Source organism: Sciurus carolinensis, chromosome 6, assembly GCF_902686445.1.
Source record: "Sciurus carolinensis chromosome 6, mSciCar1.2, whole genome shotgun sequence".
Lineage (NCBI taxonomy): Eukaryota > Metazoa > Chordata > Mammalia > Rodentia > Sciuridae > Sciurus > Sciurus carolinensis.
The window spans coordinates 155,738,176-155,762,648 of NC_062218.1; the positions used below are offsets into that span (position 1 = coordinate 155,738,176).

At 46.2% G+C, this 24,473-nt stretch overlaps 1 protein-coding gene across 9 annotated transcripts in view; it reads left to right on the forward strand.

Moving 5' to 3' along the window:
* The window catches only part of Tenm2 (teneurin transmembrane protein 2), a 621,032-nt gene that overhangs the window by 421,168 nt on the left and 175,391 nt on the right, over positions 1–24,473 (forward strand). For all 9 annotated transcript variants that reach the window (XM_047555832.1, XM_047555823.1, XM_047555824.1 and 6 more), the window contains one exon: positions 16,450–16,572. In XM_047555832.1, the coding sequence (XP_047411788.1) occupies positions 16,450–16,572 (123 nt within the window). The remainder of the gene's footprint in view (positions 1–16,449; positions 16,573–24,473) is intronic.

The window sequence follows — 24,473 nt, forward strand, 5'->3', positions numbered from 1 at the left end:
AATATTATATATAACATATGCGTTTGGATGGGGACATTCATTCAACCCACCGCAAAACCCATTGGCAGAGCCAAAAGGCAGAGCTTGATCGACTAGCTACTCCTTCACTTCCATGAGCCTTCAAAGAAAAAAAGATGCCATTTGCCACACAAGTTATGTCAGGCTGAGGCCTAAAACTCCTAAGCTAATGCATAGCTGCTCAGCTCAAACTATGGCATTGAGCATCCTGGACCACAGGACAAAGGAATTTCCCTGGGAATGCTTCCAGGCAGGTGTTTACCCAGTATATCACTGGGGAACCCTGGCTGGTCATCTGCTTTGGGCAGCTCTGTACCTGATTGGGGTGGGGAAGGGGTGCAATCACTGCTCCCAACAGAGCCGAAGTCCCCCAAGTCATGCCTGCCCCAAGTCAGCACCTCCACAGCCAGGGTTCACCTAAGAATGAGGAGTGAGCCTTCGCCAAATGCCATTTCAGAGCCTCTGCTGAAAATAACTTCTGCCTGAAAATCTCTCTCCCTCTCCCTGGAACACTGCCTCAAAGTTCTACTCTTGGAGTTTATATGTTTGGCTTTAATCATTCATTGTCCCTATAATTGCACATTTGTTGATGGTGGAAAACGCGCCATCATTGCGGGGAAGGCTGTGGAGGAATTTAAATATCAAGTTCCAACAGGTATTTTTTAAGTGACATTCAGGTGCTGGTCTTTTGGGAAGCAGAGTTCTGAGGGAGTTGGATGGGGGCGAGGACAGGGGACATTCGGACAGGGGACACTTCAGAGTTGGGAGGTGGGCAGTGGGTCTCTGCTCACTGGTCACTTCAGGCAAGCAGAGTGACCACAGAGCGGGTCCTGGCGGGAGAGGAGGCGGGCTGAGAGGACCTGTCCCGGTGCACCTCAGCATTGGCTCAACCTGCTTCTGGCAACTCATTTTTCCATCTTTCACCCTGGCCGGAACATCTCCTTTCCACATTGCATCTTCCAGCAGCCCCTGACCTGCTGCCTGAGTGGGCAGAGATCCAGTGCCTACACCTGGAGGGGGGTCTGGTTCTCCCGTCTCCTCTGCCTTCATGGAAATAGGCCCCAGGAGCTGCTTCTTCACCCTCTTGCTCTTTCATTAATTGTCATCGACCCGGCCTCACGTAAGACCTGTGCGTCTCAAACTTGAGCATTCATCAGAATCACCGGCAGGCTGCACTAATACACACAGCTGGCTCCACCTCTGAGTTTCTGATTTGGAGACCTGGAGTAGGGCCCAATAATTTGCATTTCTAACAAGTTCTGGGTAAAGCTGATTCTGCTCCTCTGGCAACCACAGCCTGAAGCCACAGGTCTAGACTGAACTTTTGAGGGCAGGAGCAGAGTCTTGGTCATCATGGTGACCCCAGGCCCGGAGCAGGAGCTAGGAAGTGCTGGGTAACCAACCGCGCTCCACCAGGCTGCACCAACTTCTGCCTGCTGCGGTATGGAGACTACTGGTGGAAGCACCCTGAATTTGCAGACATCAGGTAAAAGATAGAAAATATTGCTCTTTAGTGTATTTTTTATACATCAGCATTTCCAAAATGTCTACATAGGAAGGGATTAAAGATGGAAATCTGGGTGGAAAGATGGAAGTTGAGGGTTGTCTTGAAGCTTTATTTGCATAGAAAACACACTTCTCTAGCTTTTGAGAAAGTGATGGAGAACATTTAGAATCTTCTACTCCCCTCCCTGTCCCGCCCCGACTGTACCTCACAACCACTGCTTCCTGTTGCCCCTCCACCCCTGCCGATTTCATGTGAACTATGTGAGCCGAGTCAGCAGACCTTAGGGTCCCCTTGAGCATACTGCAAAAGGACAGCTTCCAGGGTTAGTGCAATAAGGTGGAAGCGATTGAGCTCAGGGAGCTGAGCTTTTCAGTGCAGGTGGGTGGACAGAATCACCCTTCCAGGTCCCTCCAACCCTTCTGTAAAGTGAGTCTGCAGGAGACCATCCTCAAGTGTTTTCCTAGATAGGCGGCTACGATTTTAATTCAAAAGTCAGACCATTGCCAGTTGAAGAACAGGCTCTCTGCGTGTGGCCTGGCTATTTGGAATGTGAAAGGTATTTTTCTACTGACAGTGTTGCTTATCAGTCCACAGGCTAGCTGCTGTGCATTGTGCTCTTACTTCTGTGCTCCTAATTCCCTGAGCTAAGTGTTTTGCATGCTCAGTAATGGGCTTTCATATTCCTATTTTATGAATGAGGAAACTGAGGGTCTAAGAGAAGAAGGAAAGGAAAGAGAGGGAGGGAGGGAGCATGGAAAGAAGGGATAGAGAAGGAAAAGAAAACTCTCCCACAGTCTCACAGCTACTGAGGGCAGGACTAGGTCATGGATCTGAAGCCAACTCTGCCAGAGTCCAGAGCTGCTCTGACTACCATATTCTGTTGTTCCATAGAAGTGTGGCGTACCCAAGCTGTACTGGAAATTCAGAACCTCGCTTTAGGCACTTCCATTAAATGAGTCAGAAAACATTGCAGTTAACACAGCTGAACCAGAGTCCCCAAGTTCAAAGCCAAACTCTACCATTGCTGGCAGAATGACATGGGCAAAGTACTTTTCTCTCCCTCCCCTAGTGTCTTTGGTTATAAAATGGGTCTAATAAAAGTATCTGCTTCTAGAGTTATGAAATGAAGTAATTAATGTATGAAGTTGAACCATATAAGTGACTGCTGTTCTATCATATTTGATCTACCAATAAAATTGGCAATTTCACATCTATGTATTTAAAATGTGTTGAACAGTGCCTGGCCCACAGCAAGCACTGTGCTGGCATGGCTCTTCTTGCCGTGGAAGATTACATGAAGGGTTGGCAGGGTCCAGGGCATACCAGGTGCCCAGATTTATTGTGTTAAGCAGGTGCTGGGAAGACATCTAGGGTGGGCTGGGCAGTGGAGACCCTCTGGGGCTGAAGAAAGGCTGGTGGGACAGAGGAAGAGGATTTGGGACTCTCCTGCTGTTGCCTGGCTTCACACAGGAAGTCCCACAGCAGAAGGACTGACCCGGAAGCAGTCTTTGTCCAGTGGCCCTGCAGAAGCAAAGAATCCTCAGTCACAGGGAGTGTGAAGCATGATGTTTTGAAACATGGGTACATTGTGGACCAACTGGGCAAACTTCTTTCTTTCAGTGGTTATATTTTTTTCTAATGTATCACAAAACCTTATAACTAATAAGCAAGCTTTGTATTTCCTAAGTATTATTTTGGAATGAGAGTATATTGATTCATGTTTTTCAAAAGGGGATTGATTTTTTTTTATTTCTGTATTTACCTATTTATTTACGTGTTGTGGACTGAACCCAGGACTACATGCTCGCTGCGTAAGTGCCCTACCACAGGACTACCTTCCCAGTCCTTTATATTTTTTGAGATGGTCTTGCTAAGTTGCCCAGACTAGCTTCAAACTTGTGATCCTCCTGCCTCAGCATTCTGAGTAGCTGGGCTAACTGGCATGCACTGGGGCTCCTGGCTTTGATTTTTAAATGTAGTCAAGAAATAATGGTATTAATGGAGATCAGATTCAGTAAAATCCATGAAGATTGATGACTGGGCTCAGAGTTGATTTTCTTTTAATAATCAAGTGATAACTACCTTAAAATCAGGTGGAAACTGAGAACCTGGCAGAGTTCGAACTCAGGATATGGCTTATTACTGTTACCATTGGGATTCCCAACTCGGAACACTGTAGGATGAAAAGAGTGAATTTTTAAAACACAAATTTTCAGGTCATTCCTACTTTCAGCCAACATTTCTTAAACACTGTAGTATCCTAAACCTTATGCAGATGTGGAGATCAATTAGAAAGGGGCTAAAGTATAGCTCTCACCTTCCAAGGTGCTCAAGGCTCAAAATGGGGGAGCAGAAGATAATGGGTAGCTAAGTAGCCATCCTGTAAAGCGGTGAACGCTGTGAGAGGCACACATGTGGAACATTCCAGGAGCATGAGAGGAAAGAAGCCAGCAGAACCCAGTCAACCCACGGGGTCGGATCTGCTTTGTCCAGTGGGCATGCGTGACTGCCGGTCACTTGACTCATGCCTGTTCAGTCCCGCCAAAGAGCTGAATTCATGTAAATTTTTAAACGAAGTATAAATTGTTTTCTTTACCAATGCCTTTATCATTTTGATGGAACAAGACTTTTATTGTTGACCATTTAACATCAGAACCATGATACAGTGTCTATATGAAATACAAACCAAATTTTCAGAACTTGGTGAAAAAATTTTAAAAAAAGGTCACCTTACTTGTGACAGGTATATTCATGTGGAGTTGATAACAGAGATCTAGGATTAAGGTATTTTATTACATTTGCTTGTACTTGTTTAACATGTTACTGGAAAATTTTTAAATTCCAATGTGACTTGTGTGATACTTCTGTTGGGCAGTTCTAGCCCAGAAGCAGAATGCAAATGACAATCCGGGTAGAAAAAACCAGAAAGCATGGACATTTCCGAGGAGAGGCCTAACTTCAGTTACCTGGGATGGTTGTTCCTGACAGAAAGCAAAGATCAGAGATGTGGAGGGTACTAATTAGAGAGCTGTTCCTGGGGCTGCAGAAGAACAAAGATGTCTCTGAGATTTAGTCCCAACTATGTGACCTTGGTAGAGCAGTCAGATTTAGCAAATTAAAAGAAAAAAAAAAAAAATCTAGCAACCCTAGACCTTGGGTATGTTGTATGACTGCAATAAGCTCTCTTTGTCTGTAAAACAGGAATAATACAATACCTACCTCTAGAATGTCCTGTAAAGTTGAATGAAATCAAGTAGGGGCCACATTTTGAACTTTTACTCTAAAAGCACTAAGCAATGAAAACAAGTCGGTAAATTTTACACAGGGCTCATCTTTCTTTAATTCTGAATGTGCAGGTCCAGGGGATCCCAGGCTGGTTCTGTTAGTCAGCTTCTCCTTACTATAATAAGACACTGGAGGCAGGATGCTTTATAAAGAAAAGAGGTTGATTTTGTCTTACAATTTGGAGGTCTAAACAGCATGGCATAGCTCTGGAGAGGGCCCCTGGGCTGGAATGTGTGTGTGCTTCTCTGTGTGCTCTTTCTCCCTCTCTTTATAAAGTCACCAAAATTCCATCAAGGGGGCTCCACCTTAATGACCTCATTGAATCTAATCGCTTTTCAGAGTACCCATCTCTAAACACCATAAATGGATGATGTTTCCACCCTCTTTGTACCATTAACATAGACTTCAGGGGTTGCTCTCCTGCCTGAGTTTGGAGAGCAGAAATCATATAGAAACGGTGTCACTGGCATCGGAAGAGAGACCAGCGCCTCCTGGGGGTGTAGGTCCTGCCTGGCTTGGGCTTCTCCATAGAGCTAGGATGCAGGCTGGGACCCAAGCCGTGAGGAGGAGGGAGGTGAAGGAGCCTGTCCAATGTCTTCCCGCTGTCACTGCGATGCTCTGTGTAAGCCCAAGGTGTCACAGCTGTCTGCCTCCCGCTGCCTGTTGAGAGCAGTGTGTACCTTTAACACGAAAGAACGTGTGGGACTTGAGTGTCACATAAAACCCTTGAAATTAGCTCTATTAACTAAATTGTCACCAACTCAAAATAAGTCTAATTGTGTCATTTATCTAATTGCAGATGAAAACGTAGTTCTTTTTTTTTTTTTTTAAATAGGTACAGGTAGCTTGCTTTCCAAAAAGAAATTATCCTTTCTTTTTTCCCAGATTCACTTTCTCCTGGCAGGAAGTTGACTGTGTTGAGACTCAGAGTATCGCAGACCGGGAAGACGGCCGTGCCGCCTGACTTCCTTGCCTACCACCTAATCAGGCCCTGGGAGATAGAACTAATTCCATGTTCCTTTCCATCAGAATCAGGTTTTAAATGTTTCAGGTTAGCCATGTGACATCCACTTAACGAAAAGCCATTTAAGAGAAAGATCAAGCCCAATTTGCTAATCCAGGATTTTTTTTTTTTTTTTATTTCTGAGTGGGAAAAAAAAATAAAAAAGGAACTTGCACTAACCATGTCAAAAATTAAAAATTGAAAGGGACACTGGCAGCCTCCCCGTGTGCCTGATTTGGGCTTTGCTGAACAAATGACCAATCTGAAATGAAAATTACATACAGAATCTGTTCAACATCCTCATTTCTCCAACACGTCACTCACTCCTGGAAGAGTACCACGTCCACACGGCGGGGCAAGCAGGCTACCGGCCACGGTGTGGTCAGATGGGGTGGAAACAGGAACACGGATTTAGATCCTGGTTTGAGTTCTGCAGTAGATGCCACTTGTCACCGATATTGATCTAGGGAAGTGAGGACCAGAAAGGCTGATTTTATTAACAGGTTATTTTGTGCATGCCCTCACCGGCAGGTAGGGATAATAGAGATCTTTGGTGGGTGAGGAAAGGGGGATCTTGGAAGGCCCCTCATTGCCTCTTTAATAAAGCATCACATTGTAAGGTTTCAGAATTTTCTGCCAAGGCCCAGATCCTGGCTCAGCCAGCCAGGGAGCTTTCTGACCTTGGGCAAGTCATTTCACCTTGGCGAGGCCCAGGCTCACCATCTGTCCCTACAGCCAGTCTGGGACCAGGTGGCCCTTGAGGTCCATCCTGACTGATTCTGCCTCCCTTCCTGCAGTGCAGAAAAGCAGCGCACAGAGGCACCTCTGAAAGAGGGCTGGACCAATGGGAGGCCACGCTGGTGAACACGCCCCTCTTCCTGTGCGTGGGCTTGTGGGCTGCAGTCCTGCTGTGGAAGGGGTAGTGTGGCACTTGAGAGCAGGCCTCAAGTTGCACCGCCCAGTGTCAATGCCCTCTACCTCCTACCAGCTGCTCGGTACTTCCGTTCTCTGAGCCTCTGGTTCTTCATCTGCAAAATGTGAAAGCAGGAATCACGGCTCATAAAAATTGGCAATGACTACTTAGCACAACACTCAGCGCATGCTCAGGCTCAATAAGAGCATGCCTACGTGGTGACGACCAAAGAACCCAGCAGGAGGTGAGACGGTTTCCCAAGTGGCCCCTGGGCACAGGAACCCCCGGGTCCCTGCTGCATGACACCCTCTACTTGCCAGCCGGTGGGGGAGCTTCCTTCACTCCGGGGAGATACAGTCTTGCGCTGCATAGAGCAGACTGCCTACAGGACAGTGCCCCACAAATTCTGTCCCACGGCAGAGCATAGCTGTCCTGGTGTGTGTGAGTGCACTCTGTGGTCTCACAGTGGCCCAATCGCCTAATGCTGTGTTCTCCAAAACCCATCCCCATGGCTAAGGGCAAGAAAACGCAGTTAACAGCAGTTGCATGGTTCCAAAAGCAGCTACCCTACCAACCCTGCCAACATCCCTACGCCTCTGTCCCCACCTCTGTATAGTGGGAAGCTACAGTACCTACCTAGTTCACAGTAAGGAGTATGTGAAGACACGTGTGTGAAGCACTTAAACAGTGCTTGACAAAAATGTTAGCTTTTAGCATAGCTCAGGGCCAGTGAGGTTTGCACAGGGTCACCTGCTTATGAGCAGCAGAGAAGAAACTTGAGCCCTCCCAAGAATGAATCTGCTGTGTCCCAGGGCCAAGGAGGACAGGGAGATGGTTGCTCCTTTGCCTGATTCCTAAGCCCCTCTCCATCTCCATCTTTTTGTCCAGCTTCCATCTGCCTAATGGGGGACCCTGGAGTTCAGATCAGGGGATTCAGATCAGGAGCTGCTGCTTGGGTGCCGCGTGCGACTCAGGAAGGGAAATGAGCCGGCCTCCCTCGGCTTGCTGCAGCTGAGGGAAGACCTTGCCCAAGAGCAAGGCCAGACCCGAGCCGCTTCCTCTCGCAGAAGGCTGCTTTTCACGGGAGAGTTCCTCCTCTTTGTCCCAGTGCACGCTGCACATCTCCCGATCAATATGACATCTCACCCTCTAAAACATTCATAATGTCTGCTTCCTAGCATTCTGGTGGCCGGGGGCCACGTGCCGCCCAGGTCGCCTTTCCTTTGTTGTTGGTGTTCTTGTGGATCTACCCCCTCTTTAACAGGGTTGCTGGTGGCCATTCTCTAAAGGAAGACAAACATTGTTTGGGTTGTCAACACTGAATGACAAGCTCGGGGCAGGAGAAAGATGCGTCTAGGTGTCTATGTGTGATTGTGGGGATGTGTTTTGTTATCACAAAAGCTCTTAAAATCCCAGGCACTGATTTATTCGGTGAATAAAACCTCCCGATATTATCATTCTCTAAAGGTATTTTGATCACATGGGCCCTTTCTTAGAGAAAGAAAGGCTTTTATTTTCTTTCTTTCCTGGGAAAAATAGCAGCAGGAGCAGGGTGGTCTGAGGTGGGAAATGATACCCTGTGTGGCTGTCCGCTCCAGGCGGGTGTTTATCTGCATGAGGGTGAGCAGCGCGGCGAACAGTGGCCTGCCTGAGTGGCATCCGCAGGCCACCGGGCTCTCTGCGCAGGGAGACGAGAGGGCTGGAACGTGGGTGTCTGTCTTGCGTATTGATCTGCCTGGTGAAGCCAAGAGCAGGAGACTGTCGTTAGAGGTCACTGCAGCACACCAGATAGCACACGCCCACAGTATCAACAGTGGCCACCTGCAGTGCACCTGCAGACGGGACCCAAGGGCCCCAGGGCCCTGCACAGCCATAAGCTGCAAGGAGCCTCGTTGGCCTCTTCCAAACACAGGAATCGGTTAATCTCACCCCACTTCCCACTGGCCGCACCATCCTGCGTCTGTCCCCAGAATAGATTAACACACTGGTCCTTCTGTGTGGATTCCCCTTGCCTCAAAAAGATACTGCTGGCTGGTCGCAGAACTGCCTCTTGGAACAATCACCTTGTCCACCTGGCAGACACGCAGGAGGGGCAGAAAGCCTCCCGACTTTGGTGAAGTTCTAGAATCAGGAAGCAACAGACAAAATCCCTGCTGAGGACCTTTTAGGTGGGAGGACGGGAGTGCCTGAGAGATTTGCACACATGGTGTTTCTGCAAAGCCCCCTTGTATTTCAAGAGGTCCTGTCAGGATTCGGGGATCACATCTACCTCTCATCCTTCCTCTCCTTGCAATTCCTGGGGCATGAGCTTTGCAACCACCTTGGAAGCTGCAAGCTGGAAGTTAGATGGAGATGAGCAAGTTTTCAGAGCGTTCTTGGGAGATAGGTGCACAAATCCCATTAGGAGGAGAGGGATTTGTGGGCGTCACTTCCATGTGGTGCTTTGAAAATTTATTCCATTCAGTGTATCGCGACACTATCTGGGGAAAATAAGGCAATCATTTCACCAAGGCAGTTAGAAAGGTTTTTTTTTTTTTTTTTTTTTTTTTAAACTCCTTTGAGATTTAATTTTTTAACTCCTTTTTTAAGACTTAAGGCATTTTGGGGAATGTTATCCCTCGTGGTCTAGCTGCATCTCTTTTCTTAGGCAGAAGGTAATTTTGGCGCTGACAGCGTTCTTAAAAAGAATGCCATTGAGGCACTAAGAGGCTTCCCCCTTTCCTCAAAAAGGAAAGAGAATCGCTGTCCTCTCCTGCACCCCCAAAGGACAAGAAGCAAACTGGATGGGAATGAAGGCACCAAACTTGGTGGCTAGCCAGCCTGACCCTCCCCTGAAGGTTCCAAATAGATCTATTTCATATTGACAGTGGCAGGGGTTTGTTGTTGTTGTTTAAGTTAAATAGCATCCTGATTCCTGCCCGAGGGCATCTTCATGGTGGACTAATGACCACTTACAAAAGGAGGTGTCTATTCACAAGCAGCATCATTTGGTAAGAATTTCCAGCCATGCTCAGTCTTGACTAAGTAGTGATTCACTTGGAAAACCCGGAGGACAGAGGTCCTCCAGAAAAGATGTGGAATGGAGTCACTGCAGGACAATACGGGGCTTGGAGTGCTCACAGCTCGCGTCAGGGTCTGAGTCCCAGGTTTCCCATTTGCTGACTCTGTGACTTGGGGGCAAGTCATTTAACCTCTTTAAGCTCCAATTTCCTTATCTATAAGATGTAGATCATATTAGCATTTCCTATGAGAATGGAATAAAATGAGCTTTCATCTTCTTCAAAAAATATTCTTCTAACATCTCCCATCTCATCCAAAGAAAAGGTGAAGTCCTGGTCATGATTTGGATATGTGGTGGTCTCCAGTAGCTCATGTGTGAGATAACGCAAGGATTTTCAGGGGTGAAATGAATAGATTATGAGAGGTATAACCTCATGAGTGGATTAATCCACTTGAGTGGATTAATTGCATGGTGACTACAGGCTGGTAGGGTGTAGCTGGAGAAGGAGGTCATTGGGGGCATGACTTTGAGGTTTCTATTTCCTCCCTGGTGAGCAGCGCTCTCTGCTTGCCATTGCCATGTTCTGGCTGCTTTTCTGTGCCACGCCCTTCTGCCATGATGCTCTGCTTCACCTTGGGCCCAGAGCTATGGAGTGGGCCAACCCTCTGAAACTATGAACCCCAAATGAACTTTTCCTCCTCTGAATTGCTCTGTCAAATTTCTTGGTCACAGTGATGCCAAAGCTGATTAAAACGGTTTCCCCAGATGCATCTTCTCCCATGCCTTCCGCTCCCCTTTCCTGCTTCTCCACACCAGTTCAGATTCTCTTCCCCCCATGTCCACATCAGCTCCTGTCTCCCTTCCTGGAGGTCTTTGCTCAGACACCATCCGTGGCCAGCTGGAAACTGGAAAACATTAAAAACTTCCAGTTTCCCATCCCTACCCCTCGGTGCTGCCTGACCCTGCTCTGCTTTTCAATTCTGTTTAGTTTCTGTCTCTCGCTAGAGCAGAAGTTCCATGAAAGCAAGAATTTAGTTTTGTTAACGACTTTATTCATGATGGACATGCCTGATGCACAGTGGGTATTAATAAATATTTACTGAATGATAAGTAACAAATAAATGCCACGTTAAGGTAATTAGCCCAATCGCTCGTATGTTGTCAAATAAAAGTGAATTTTCATGGTCATGGAAGAGACTCATTTGCATGTGTTCATTTTCACCGCCGATTGCCAAGGTGCCCTTCCAGGCTGCCCGCCCAAGTTCAGGGTTAGCGGTGTGCCTGGTAGCCCTGGTAATCCCACTGCAACGCTGTCCTCTCAGCAGGGGTGGTTTGGAATCAGCCGTGTTGCCCACAGGAGTCCTGGCATTGTGGACTTAATTGGTTGGTGCAGAGGTAGGGAGGCCCAGGCCTGACCCTTCCCATCATCCTCCTGGTTCGTGAATGAACTTCGCCTTCCCTCAAAGGCCCCTTGTGCATCTGACTGCACCCTGAGCCACCCGACTCAGCAGGCTTGGTTCCCTCCTGGACCTCCCTGAGCTCTGCTTGGCCTGCAGTCTTCCATTTTCAAAGGGAAAATCCAATCTCTTCCTCAGGTTATATATCGACAAGCCTGATCTTTAAAGATACCCCTTGCTCCTGGGGGCCTGCTCAGCAAACAGAGAGCATCTGTGGCTTCCATGTTTGCCCTCTTTGACAAGCAGGGGCTGAGCAGCTCTCTGGGAAGTATTGCTGACATATTGATTGACTTTCTTGTCAGGTTGATCCTCTGCCAGCCAATGAACAAGGAAGGTCCTGAATGGCACCCAGCAGGGCCCACACAAACCCTAATTACTATTTCAGACAACCTCCTTCACAGCTACCACTTCTCCAGGCCTAAATCTCCCTGTCCTATGGTTGCTAGAGAATTCCAGTTGCCCGCAACCTCCCTGTCTCTTGCTTTGGCTCCCTCTGAGTATTTCTTCAGAGACCATCTGGCACCAAAACATAGCAACTTCAATAAGAAATCATCAAACTAACTCCAGGTAGGTCTATTTATTGTTCTTACTGAAACCCAGAATCCGTGTGTGGTCCTTCCATATAGCCTTGGTTCCTTTCAACACTCTATGAAAGTTTTTTCCAATTAGCCAGAGGGATACTTCCAGAACTTGGCTGCCTGCTGTGTTTTCAGTGGCTGGTTTCCCAGTTGCCACCTGGATTCCTCAAGCTCCTCCTTGGAGTCCTTCCGGCCCCGTCCTTGCTGACCCATGGAGCCCCATTTTTCTCTCCAAGGGTCTCTCTGGGGGAACCTATCAAATCATGATGAATTGTACATTTTCACTGTCAGTTGGAGGGGAGTGACATCAGGGAGAGGGCCTCCCAAACTCATTTCAACTCTGACCCTAACATGGCCTGAATCAGACCTTTTGGAATGAGCTGCTGGACCATTTGAGGTGCAAAGGGAGAGGGACCACCCTACTACATCCAAGATTTCTTGTCCCAGTAAAATGAAAATTGATGAATCCAGCATTTACACAAAATCTCAAGATGAAGTAGTGAAAACTGTGCTGCTCCAGGGATGCTCAGCTTCCCGAGTCTGTCTCTGAGAGCAGATCAGACCTGGAGGAACTACAGCATAATGTTCAATGAGCGACATTTTATTGTTCCTGGAAACAACAATAGTGGCCCTGAACAGGCATTAACCCTTCCTGTTTGAGTACAGAAAGGATCCTGACTGACCCAATAAAATCTAAAGAATAGACAAAAACCTGCTCTATAAAAAAATGCCATCTCCCATTTTCTTTTTAAGTCAGGGTTGACTCAGACTTGCTGCTGTAAGGAAAAACCCTGGACTCTAGGTGGCTCCCAACTGTTACAGTTTCTTTCTTCACTTATTCTTTTTTTGCGGGGAGGAGGGGGTTATAAGGGATTGAACTTAGGGGCACTTGACCACTGAGCAACATCCCCAGCCCTATTTTGTATTTTATTTAGAGACAGGGTCTCACTAAGGGCTTAGCACCTTGCTTTTGCTGAGGCTGGCTTTGAACTCGAGATCCTCCTGCCTCAGCCTCCCAAGCCACTGGGATTATAGGTGCGTACCACCATACTGACCCACCATGGCTGTGACCACATCACCTTTACTCAAGACCCAGGATGATTATGGAATAAAGTGTATGCTGCTGCAGGTTGCATGGCCACACCCAAATTCAACCAGGCCATCAAGTAGAACCTTCCTGAGGAAGAGGCACTACCTATGGTGGACGGCCATTGATCAATCCTACTGAGAAAGTCTTGAGTTTTGAGACAGACAAACTTTGCTGAGACACCATTTGCCTGTATGCTTTGTAACAACATCAGTATGAGAGATGAAGCAAAGAAACTCCAAACCATTATGATTCCACTCTGCTTATGAAATCTCTCTGTGATCAAATTTCAGTCAGTCATTTGCAAATGGGGGTGACGGTAGCATCAACCAGCAGAATATGTCTGCAGAATGGCTACTGCCATGCCTTGGCCAGGCACAGGGACACATGCCTGTAATCCCAGCTGCTTTGGGAGGCTGAGGCAGGAGGGTTGCAAGTTCAAAACCAGCCTCAGCAACTTAGCAAGGCCCTGATCAACTTAGGAAGACCCTGTCTCAAAATAAAAAAATAAAAAGGGCTGGGGATGTAGTTCAGTGGTTAACCACCCTGGGTTCGATCCCTGGTACCAAAAAATAAATAAATAAATAAAAACAGCTACTACCATGCCTGCTCATGAAAGGGCTTCCACAAATGACAGCAGGTATTTGATATGCTGATAACCACAACAGCCTTCTTTTGGAAACTAGTCTATATTGCTGCCAGCGCCATTTCATCTCCCCCCCGCCCCTTGTATTGTGTATTTTTATTTATGAGCATATCTTATTCTGCAAGTCAGTCTTCCACATTTTCCCCCATGAGCCGTTATCTATCCTGGTAAAGTGATGCAGGGCCTTACGGGTAATGCACTGTCGGATCTTCCAGGGCATACAGCTGCATCATCTCTCTCTGGGCCTTGAGGGACCTTTGTTCCACCTGTGACAGAAACCTTTGCAAAAGGTAAAGGGAGAGATTGATTGAAAGGTTGATTTCTCAGTCCAACCCATAGAACAAATCGGTAGCAGAATAAGAAGCAGAATTCTCATTAGTCAGAAAACTCATTTACTTCACAGCTCCCCTGGGTCTTTATCCTAAGGACCCTTGAGTCCGTTCCCACAGGCCAGAAAGACAGTCTCATTTTCTTACTCAAGTGAGAGACAAGGAATGGCTGATCAAGGGGAAAAAAAAAAATCAGTGCGACAAAAGCCTATTTCAGCACCCCCAAACAACGAGAAGGTGGTTGTACCCCCGATATAATTCTCACTTATTTACTTAACGTTCAATCCAACAACAGGAAATATGCCTGAACTTGAGTTTCATTTTTGTCTCGTTGCTTCTGCTGGGAGGACGGGTCTTCCGCTCAGCAGATTTGGCTTTTCCCCTCTTCCCCATCTCCATCTCACTCCCTGATTTTTCTTTTCGCTTCTGGGAGTTGTCTATGAAGTCACTCCTATACTCTGACCCTAACCCTTTGCACCCCATCTTAGTTTTCTTGTTTTCAGAATACATTTTTTAAAAAAGTAAAGAGAGACTCTGGAACCCAAAACAAACCAAACTAAGACAGCGGGGGAGGCAGCCTTGAAGTCACAGAGGTCACAGTGTCGGGAGGTCCCCTTTGTGTCCTATAGGACTGGGTATGGTCTGCTGTCCTCCCAGAATGCACCACTGCATTGTGCTCTGTCCCTGGTGACAGGACTGAGCACTGCCTGGGGAACAGCAGTTTTGATAACAGGTCCCCATGGATGGGGTGCTGGGGAGGTTGGCATCTTCACCTGCAGGAGGCGCCACTGCCCCCTCCTACAGATGTGAAAGTCAAAGCTTGGTTAGGGCGGGGCCCCAACTGCAGCCGGTACCTGTCACCTGTCCGCAGGTACCTTGACCCACAGGGACCCTCCTCCAAAGGGTCACAGCTTCAGTGCAGCAGTGGATGGTGAGGAAGTCCCTAAGAAACCACCGGCATCATTATTTTTTTTTTTAAATCATTTGAAAATAGCTAATTCCTTGGCTCCCGTCACCTGGTAATTACAAATCAGAAGCTATCGTTATCTCGAAGCTGCCACGATTAGTTCTCATTTCCTGACCTCTGTGTGGTGAAAATATGTCATTATTTGAGGCAATAGAATCTGGTCTCTTCAAGTAAGTGACCTACATAGAATGGATAAACTGCAGGAGAAAATTAGGTGTTACCTTGACAGAAAGTGTACAGTAAATGTCACTTATTCTTATTAGTATTTATCATCTCAAAAAGTTGCAACAGCAGGCCGAACACTTCAGAGTAACGCAGAGGAAGAAAATGTGGTTCTGAGATGGGAAGGTGCGTGAGAGAAAAGCACGCACACACTCACAGACGCCTCGCCCTGATCTGCAGCCATCTCTCTGAGCTGTATTGTTTGAAGATAGGTTTTTAACCTTAATACGATGCAGCCTGACTTTAAGTGGTGGTAGGCATGCAGAATTAATTGCTATGTGAACAATTTCCTAAGCATTGTTAATTGTGTTTCCTGCGGTTAACTGTTTCTCCCTTCCCGGCATCCAACTCGGAAGCTTCCCCTGTCAACAGCCCTTTCTCTCCCGCAGAGCCGGGAACGTCAACCTGTGTCCATTGAAACACCAGACAGGCGCGGCTGTTGTTTAGATGGGAAGTACACAGGGAAGGAACTTCTTATTTATTCACAAATGAAGCATTTCTTAGAGAAGAGCTTTGAAAGAATCCAGGTGCATGGGGTTTGCCTTTCATTCCGCTCAGTGAAAACACCTCGCCAAGAACCGTCAGGCGTGGAGGGGTGACTGAGCTAAACCCACTGTGGGGCTCAGGGGCGCAGTAACAAGGAAGGCCCCAGTTTCTTTGGAGGCGTGTGTTGCACACGGAAGGAAGACTTCTGCAAAGACGCCTGATTCCCGGGCGAAGAACAGGCAGCGCTCCAGAACACTGTCTTATTCCATGCTCCAGGGGAGAGAGCGTAGCACTGTTTTCGGGGAAGGACTCCATTCTGTCATCATCGCCCCCATAAGCTTTTTCCACAATGTGCTGAAAGGGATTCACTTACCATGAAGAGTCGGGGGGAAGAAAATATAGTTCTAAGATCGGAAACAGGGAGCAGGCTTTCAAAGGAGCCAATACACCTTGGGGGTGCTGGCGGTGTGAGAATGTGAGAGCGGGAAGTGGGGCCAGCAGGTGGGGGCCTTTTGCGTAGCCTCAGTTTGAAGCTGAGTTGAATCTTGAGTAGTTTGGGGGAAACTATCCTTGTCCAAGTCCCCGGACTACCAGTCTAAAGCACTTGCCTCCAGAGTACCGGCAAAGAGGGATGTGATGGAGTGTCCCCGTCACCAGGATCTGAAGGGGCATTTCCACCTTCACCATTTGGGAGATCTGGGCCTTGCTTTCTCCACCAGGACGGATCCTCCCCACTGAGGCTGTGAGCAGCAACAAGGAGAAGGAGACCTAGCCACTGAGATTGACATGCTTTCTGTATTTAGCTAATCCCTGTGGCCTAGGGCAAGCCATTTTTGAACTGCAGTTTCCTTAAAAGGCAATCAGTTGGAAAAAGGCACCTGGCCCTCCCCCTTGACATTTGCATTGCTGAATTATCTATTCATATTTTCATTACTTTGTCTCTCCTGCAGCAATGCATCTGCTCGGACTCAATTGGCAACTCCAGCCGGCAGATGGACACACCTTTAACAATGGGATAAGGACCGGCTTACCAGGAAACGATGATGGGGCAACATTGCCATCTGGAGGCAAAGGTGAGGTTCCAGCTGCTGCTTGCCCTCGAGGTCACAGGAAAATTCAGAGCCCTCACCAGCTGGTTCAGGTTTTTAATCCAAATCTTGGAAGGTATGCAAAAAGGAAAAGAAAGGGGAAGAAAAAAATCGCTGCCTTTCATAGGTGCCCCCGTTAAAAGCTGTTTGCTGTTCCTGTCTGTTAGCTGTGTTTGGCTGGAGTCGCTGGGAGCTGGCACGGTGCCTGCTCCAAGCAATGTGCATACCTATGCTATCTACAGCGACTGGCACGGTCTAGAGCTACTTGAAAGCAGCCCAAGGCCTGGGCAGGAGCAACAGCAGCAGCAGCAGCTGGAGCAGCAGCAGCAGCAGGAGGAAGTCCCGCCTAATCAGAAGGCAGGGACCAGCAGGCCACACGTGCCACTAGACTAGATCCCTCGCCCAGAGGAGAGGCACAGCCTCCCCGGGGAGCCTGGCTTGGCATGAAAGAGACAGGCTCAGAGCTGTTCTTCTTTGGGGGAGAATAGAAAGGAGTTTTGACAACTTGGCAACAAAGCCTCTCTTCCCAGAACAGTGAAGGGGACAATAGAAATGTTTATTGAAGCAATCAGGCAACTGTATTCTTGCAGAGTTAAGAAAAAAAAAAAAAATAGGTGCTAACAAGGTGCTAAGAAAGAGGAAAGAAAACAGAACTGCCGGGAGGGGGGATAGGGAGCAATTAAAAGACAAGAACAGCCAATGGCACAGCCAACAGGGCTGGCGGAACTGGGGTTTGCTTAATTCAGGATGGAAATTGCAAACAGGGGCGCTCGTATTGAAAAGTTGCTCCAAACACAGAACTTGCCGCTTAGAATATATAACCAGTTCAACCCTCTCCCCATTTCTTAAAATAACCACAGGGATATTTCAAAAGAGAAGGTAATAACATTTACTAGGCACCTGTTGCATGCCAGGCTTAGCATTGTGTGCCAGGTTTCATCCGCTCTAAAGGGAAGGAAATCATGTCTGAGAAGCTGAGGTTCGGAATGTTCTTGAAACTTACCCCAAAGCAAACAGGTAGACAGGTGCAAATTTGAACTCAGATATGTGCCCTGTGCACCTTTGGGCAGGACACTGGCATCTTCCGTAGATCACTTGTTTCCCACAGAGAAGATTCTAGAAGTTCTCTACCCTCAGAAATGTTCATTAGCCATTCTAAGAGGCCATTCTGTAAGTTATTCTCCCCAGAGCTCTTCTGAAGCTTCGACTCGGACTTTTCTTTTCATCTATCTCTAAGAACCTTGTACTCATCTGTCACAATCATACCACTAAATTACCTTTAAGTAAGCATGAGAAAGTTTTCTCTGCAGATGAAACGATATGCTTTCCATTATCGACTAAGTAAAACTCGACCTCAGAATGAAAAGTCTACTTTGCCTTAACCGATCATGTTCTGCTTTAACTGACCAAAAAGCCGAGATTCAAATTCATTGGCCATAGATTGGAAATCCATTCACCTCCTGCACTTGACACCGTCTCTTTCTTCAGTTTCCTTTACAGCACTGGCTCTGGGCCTGGATATTTTCGCCCCTCAGGAGACATTTGGCATTGTCTGAAGAGTTTTTCAATTGTCACAATTGGAGGAGGTAGATCTAAGTGGATAGAAGCCAGGGATACTGTAAAACCTGACTCCACACAGGACGACCCCCCATGATAAAGAATCTCCTCTGTCTAGAGTGTCAAGGGTATTGCTCTTAGAAATTGCTTAAGGAATCTCTGCCACGTTTTATCCATTAATGTTCCTTAATCCACAAGTCAGCACCCGGTCCTTTCAGAAAAATGCAGAATACACATTTGAAAGTAAATGTACATCTTCTCTCATCAGGCCCAGGAATGCATTTGGTGTGTCTATGTTCGGAAGTTGTGTACAAATGGTTTTTAAATAGTGTCCCTCACAAATGAGAATCACTGATCTGCACAGACCCCCATCAATTAAAAGAGCCACCCCTTCATCGGGGATTAAGCTCCATTTCTAAGCTCCTCTCCCCTGTAGCATCCCCCACCAACATGGTCAGAAAATAGAAGAAAACTCACCTCAGAGAACAGGGTCCACAAATTTGCATCTCTAAATTAACCAATGAGGAAACACTTTCCATTGTGTCTTCGGAAAGACTGGAAATTTCCCCTCCATGCTACATGCTTTTAAAAACATTGTGCAAGTCGTATAACATCACTAGTTCAGATGTTTTCCAAATGAGTTATGAGACAGACAAAATGTTTGCTAAATCATTGTTCACTGGATTTGGTCAATAAGATACTTAGAAAAAAAAGTGTGAAAAATTTAAATTGCTTAGATGAAATATAAATCGAGGCACTTTCTTTCCCAATACCAAAACAGTAGACTTCCAATGACTGAGGATGTCAGATCTCTTCTGATTTTATAGATTGTCTTATAAAATGACTGGAAAGATTAGTGTCCGCATGCTCTCCTCACTCTTAGGGAATGTGACTTTAGAATTTCTCAACCCAATGACCTCCCTCCTCCCCACTCCCCAATTCCATACATTTAGATAACCTGAATCGATTCCAATCGACTACTTTTCTAGTGTTTCAAAGAGACAATCAAGACATATTGGCAATAAGTTAATTAAATAACACCCCCTCCATTTTTTTGTGGTATACAATAATCCTTCACTCCGATGTTTTAATCAAGATTCACCACACATTGCCAGGAAGGTTAATCTTATTAAGCAATTACTGGGTAAGTATCCAGCAGAAGCAAATTAAAATGTAAGCAAAACACGGGCGTGTGAGTCCCATGTAAGATGGCACATCGATGGAGATTTCGCTGGCTGGTCTTGAGAAGTATTTACATTGCTCAGGTTTGGAAAGCAGTCTAATAGACAGGGCAGCCTCCACACATGGATATGTTAGCAGAAACAAAGCACTTGATTAATTAGTTGGGAGAAGATGTTCCTTGGGCTTTGTCTTCCTTTTCCTTTTCCATTTGTTGCTGTCTGTGGCTTATTTTTTTTCTCCGCTCTCTTTCAATTAAACCTTAACGTGGATGGTAGTTGGGCTTCGCATCCAGAAGAAGCGGCCCACGGATTGCCAAAACCACTCACCATCTCGTGTGTGTTTCTGTGTTCAAAGGAATGAACTCATATATCTTCATTAAGAGGACATGGAGTGCTTTTTCTATAGATCTGGGATTAGATAAGCCTGGAGAATGAAGATTCAATACAGTGTTCTGACCTGCTCAGATGATATAAGGCAACCCCGTTTGATGGGGTGGTCCTAGCAACAAGGTATACCAGAGCGTCAAAGAGGCACAGCCTAGGTACCCAATTTGTCACTGATTTTAAGAAAGAATAAATTCCCAAGTAGAATCCCATGGGTCATCTTCAGAACCTATGACTCTTTTTAAATTCCAAGTGTCTTTGATATCAGGGGTCGGCCAACCACAGCTCAAGGACCACATCTGCCCAGCTGCCTGTGAAGGTAGCTCAAGTTCTTTTTGAGCGCAGCAGTCCATGCACATCTGCTTACATGTTGTGCCTGTGCTCTTGCTCTGCAGTGATGGAGCTAAGTCAGTGCATCAGAGGCTATTCCAGCCCACAAGGCCTGCAATATTTACTACCTGACCCTTTACAAAAAATTTTAAAAAAAGAAAGGTTCAATGACTTGTCCCATGCCTTTTCCAAATCCACTTCAACTTTTCCAATAAATGCACAAATTATGGGAGACCAGAGGGAGGAGCTCAAACTCCCAATACATCAATTTTTCCTTCTCAACCAAGCACTGGTTATAATATATTCTCAGTAACTTTGCATTAAAAGACCCTCTAGATTGTAAGAGGCTATCGCTGGTCTGGCTGGATGCAAACATCAGCTGCTTCTCTAGGATACTGTGTGACTTTATGCAGGTCCTCATCGTCTCTCCGCCTGCAGCTGCTCACCTGTGGAATGGTACTCCCTCACAGAATTGCCATCCTGCATAAACAAGATAACCTTGTCCAACGTGCTTAATAAGCAAGCAATGGATCTTTCTTGTTGTTGTTGACGTCATTATGGCTTCTTTCCATTGGTTCACTTAACAAGTCTCCATGGGCTGCCACTTCCTATGAGATGTCATGCTTTCCAAGTGTCACATGCTTTCCCAGGATCAAGACCGACACTAATGCCCCTTCATCTTCTTTCCTTTACCTTGGGAGAATTGATATGAGCTCCCCATGAGGATTTCTCCCCAAACGTTTGCTTGATGAGTTCAGTGGGAAGCAGGACTTCCTGTTCAAAAGGGCCCAAGTGTGTAGAACAGGTTGACCGGCTCCCTGCAGCATTGTCTCACTGCAGCTTGAGCTTCATCACTGCCAGCCTGTCTGTTTTAAGCCCTACCATTCTCGGTTTATAACTCAGCTGTAAACATTTATTTGTGCCTGAAGCACATTTCTTTCCTACCCTTTGAAAAAAAAAAATCAGAATTTCCAGATGGTATGCAAGTTGGAAAAAATGGCAAAGACTGTTATTCTGTTTAGAAACATGTTTTTCTACACTTGCCCTTTCAGCAAAAACTTCATAATGATTTTTACTAGTTGGCTTAATGCGTGGTACTAGGAGCCAGATTAGCGGGGAGGTTGGTAATTCTTCCTCTGGCTCCCGTCAGTCAGTCTCTCGATTCACACAGCCCAGGGTTGCAAAATGATCTCTTCCCTGCGTGGGGCTTTTCCAAAGTCAGTGAAGTTCCCAGAAGGGCAAGGGGTCATTATGTCTGAGTCAAACATCACATTACTGCACGTCTACTGGCAGGTACAGCAGCAGCCTGTGCACGTTATCAAACGTCTCTCACGGTGGAGACCATGTTGTTCTACCCTTGCTACAGATGGGTACCACCCAAGTCTATCACACTGTGGATTTGTGCTTCAGACTGCCACCCACAGCCCCATTCAGGTTTCCTAGTTTCTGTTTGCTGGTGTCACTGTGGCTTGACATGGGTGTGAAGAATGAGACCCATTTCCCTGCCTGCTGCACTTGCTTCCTGATCTCACTGTCCACCCTTCTTTTCATGGCTGACTTGCACACCCAGAGATCTGCTCTCTGGATTCACACTGCTTCTCCATATCCCTCACACGCAGCACATGGTCTGAAATGCAGATCACCTTGTGCTTAATTCATGGGGCTCAAGGTCTCCCAGATGAAGCTCTTGACCCCAGTTCCACTACTGAAGAGTGGTGTGACCTTAAGCAAGTCATTTAACTTCCATCATTGGTTTTCTCATCTGAAAAAAAATCAGAGAAAGCAAAAGGGACCTTGGGAGATCACATGGCTTCTCATTACATTTCAGCTACGATCAGTAATACTAATAAACTCAATGACATATCAATGCAGAAATGAGTTCACTGGAATGGTCAGAGGCATAAATATTCGTGAACTCTCTAGGTGGCAAAGAGTCGACCACTTTTATCTAAGGTGAAAAAATTGAGGTTTTAAAAGACCGTCAAGGCCATATTCAGTCCTAGAGCTGAAGGATTTTGTAAAAATCACTGCTGCTCTGTAGTGCTTTGAGCACAATCTCAGGGGCACGAGGCCCAGGGTGGAAGCCACTTCTTGGAGAACAGCCCTTCAGAGCAGCTGAAGGCTTACAGGCTGAGCAGCTAGGATGAGCTGAACTCTCGGGACAGTGACTCTAAGGTCCTAAGGAGAATCTATTCAGTTACTTGTTGGTTAAACGGCAGATTCAGATGGTTGTCCTGATTCCCAAATAAATGGAAACGAGGTGTAATGACTGAAGCAATATTCTGAATTCAACTTTATTTGCAATAGATAAAAATATGTGAGGCAGAATAATCGGCAAGGCAGATTTATGCAGAGGTGCCTCTGGAGTTGGGTTAAGTTAGGAAGTATTAATATGAGGCCTCATTTCCCTGTATGACTATGAGTCCATTCACTTTATCACTTGTTTGGGGAATAGTTTCGCTGTTTCCATAAATGAATTATGGTAACATTTTCTGAAATGATTAGCTCCTAATGTAGCCATGGAAGGCGGTCGTCTTGCTCAACATCAGTCTTATTTAACTGGTTGAAATTTTAGGAACATGTTTCAGACATAGGCCATGGTTTCACATTTACATGCGCAGTCATCCATAGAGTTATAGAGTTGAATGATCCTGTAAAATTGATCATTGAGTGTTGCCTCAAAAGAAAAAAAAAACAGGCATCTCATCTTTAAGCTGGAGATGAGCTAGTCAGACCCATCCTGTCTCAGACATCTGCTTCTGAGAGCAAAATGATCATCATCTCCACTTTTCATTGTGAAGCTCATGGAGAGACAGAAAAGTCTGCTGTAGGAAGTTCCAGCTCTGGGAGATGTGGTCTGGACTCCCTCCTGCTTTCTGTTCATTGTCAGGAACCCAAGGACACTGGCCAGACTTCCACAGAGTGACTTCAGGGTGCTCCTTAATGCCTCTTCTCCTGATGCCCCCCAATTCAACCCAAATCCAGTCCAGGGGAACCTGCTCCGCAGGCTTCCGGGATAAGAGAGAATGGGAATATGACAATCACCCCAACTCAATGTGGACCATCAGATTATCTCATACTTCACTCGATGCTTGATAAATGTTGATTGCATGAAAATATGAAGGAGTGACCCACCCGGCATGCTTAGATGTTCATTATTCATTGTTAAGTAAATAAAATCTGAGTGTTCTTTACTTAGGCAGGTGTGCAGAGCTGCCCATGGCAGCAGTGGCTGGAGCCCATCAACACCAGCCACTGGAGGAATGAACTTGTGCCTGTACCTGCTTCGACCATTGCATCTTAATGCATGTGACCTGTGCTCTGCCCCTCCCAGTCCACAGGCAGACTGGCCTCTTTGTACATTGATTCCAGCAGCTCTGGCAAATGACTTCCTGTTTCCTTAAGGCCCACTCCACCCTTGGCCATCTTTTATTAATGATGCCTACATCAGGTAGCCTGTGTATGGAATTAGACCATCACAAACGTTGCCCTTCAAATCCAGGACATGGGCTATGGATGGCTTAAGGGAGCACTTCCAGACAAAAGAGAAATGTGGAGAAGCACCTCCAAGTCTCCACATGCCACATGGCTTAGTCCTCAGAAGTGGCCCACTACACAGATGAGCACAGGCCCCCAGAGGGGTGGTGATGGACCCAAAATCACCTGCTAGAGCTTACCAGAGCTGAGCCAAGCCAACTCTCCAAGCCCCCTTGGGATCTGCCCTGCAGCTGAAGACAGAGCTTCAGTCCCTTGTCTCCTTGCTGCCTGTCTCACATTGATGTCCTGTTAGGGACTTACCATGGTGCTGGTGCTAGGACAGTGGGCACGGCTGGGCCTTTTTCCCCCATTCACTATAAGGACTAGTGTGATCACTGGGAAATGATGATGAGCTGTGTGCACTAAATAATACATGATCGCTGTGTTGACTCCCTGCCTTTGATGTCTCTACTACGTTTCCGAGAAAAGATCGTCCTTGTTTTTAAGAAAAAAAAAAGTGTTTGGAGGTAAAGGAAGATCTGTTTATAATTATGTTCAGATTTTCAGAAAAAAAAAATCTATATATACATTCATACATCATCATATCTCTGTATCTGTGGGAACTGGTTTCCAAAACCCCAGAGGCCAAAATCTGCAGGTCCTTATATAACATGATAGCTTGTTTGCATATAACCTAACACATCCTCCCATATATATATTAAATCATCTCATGATCTTAACTACAATGCAAAGCTTATGAAAATAGTATTATTTAGGGTATATTGAGAAGAAAAAAGTCTGCACATTTAGTACATGCTCAATTTTTTTCTGAATATTGAGCTGTAGTTTATTGAATCTGTGGATATAGAACCCACAGATTCAGAGAGCCAACTGTGTATGCAAATATGTATCTATGTATCTATATATATATATATATATATATATATATATACACAC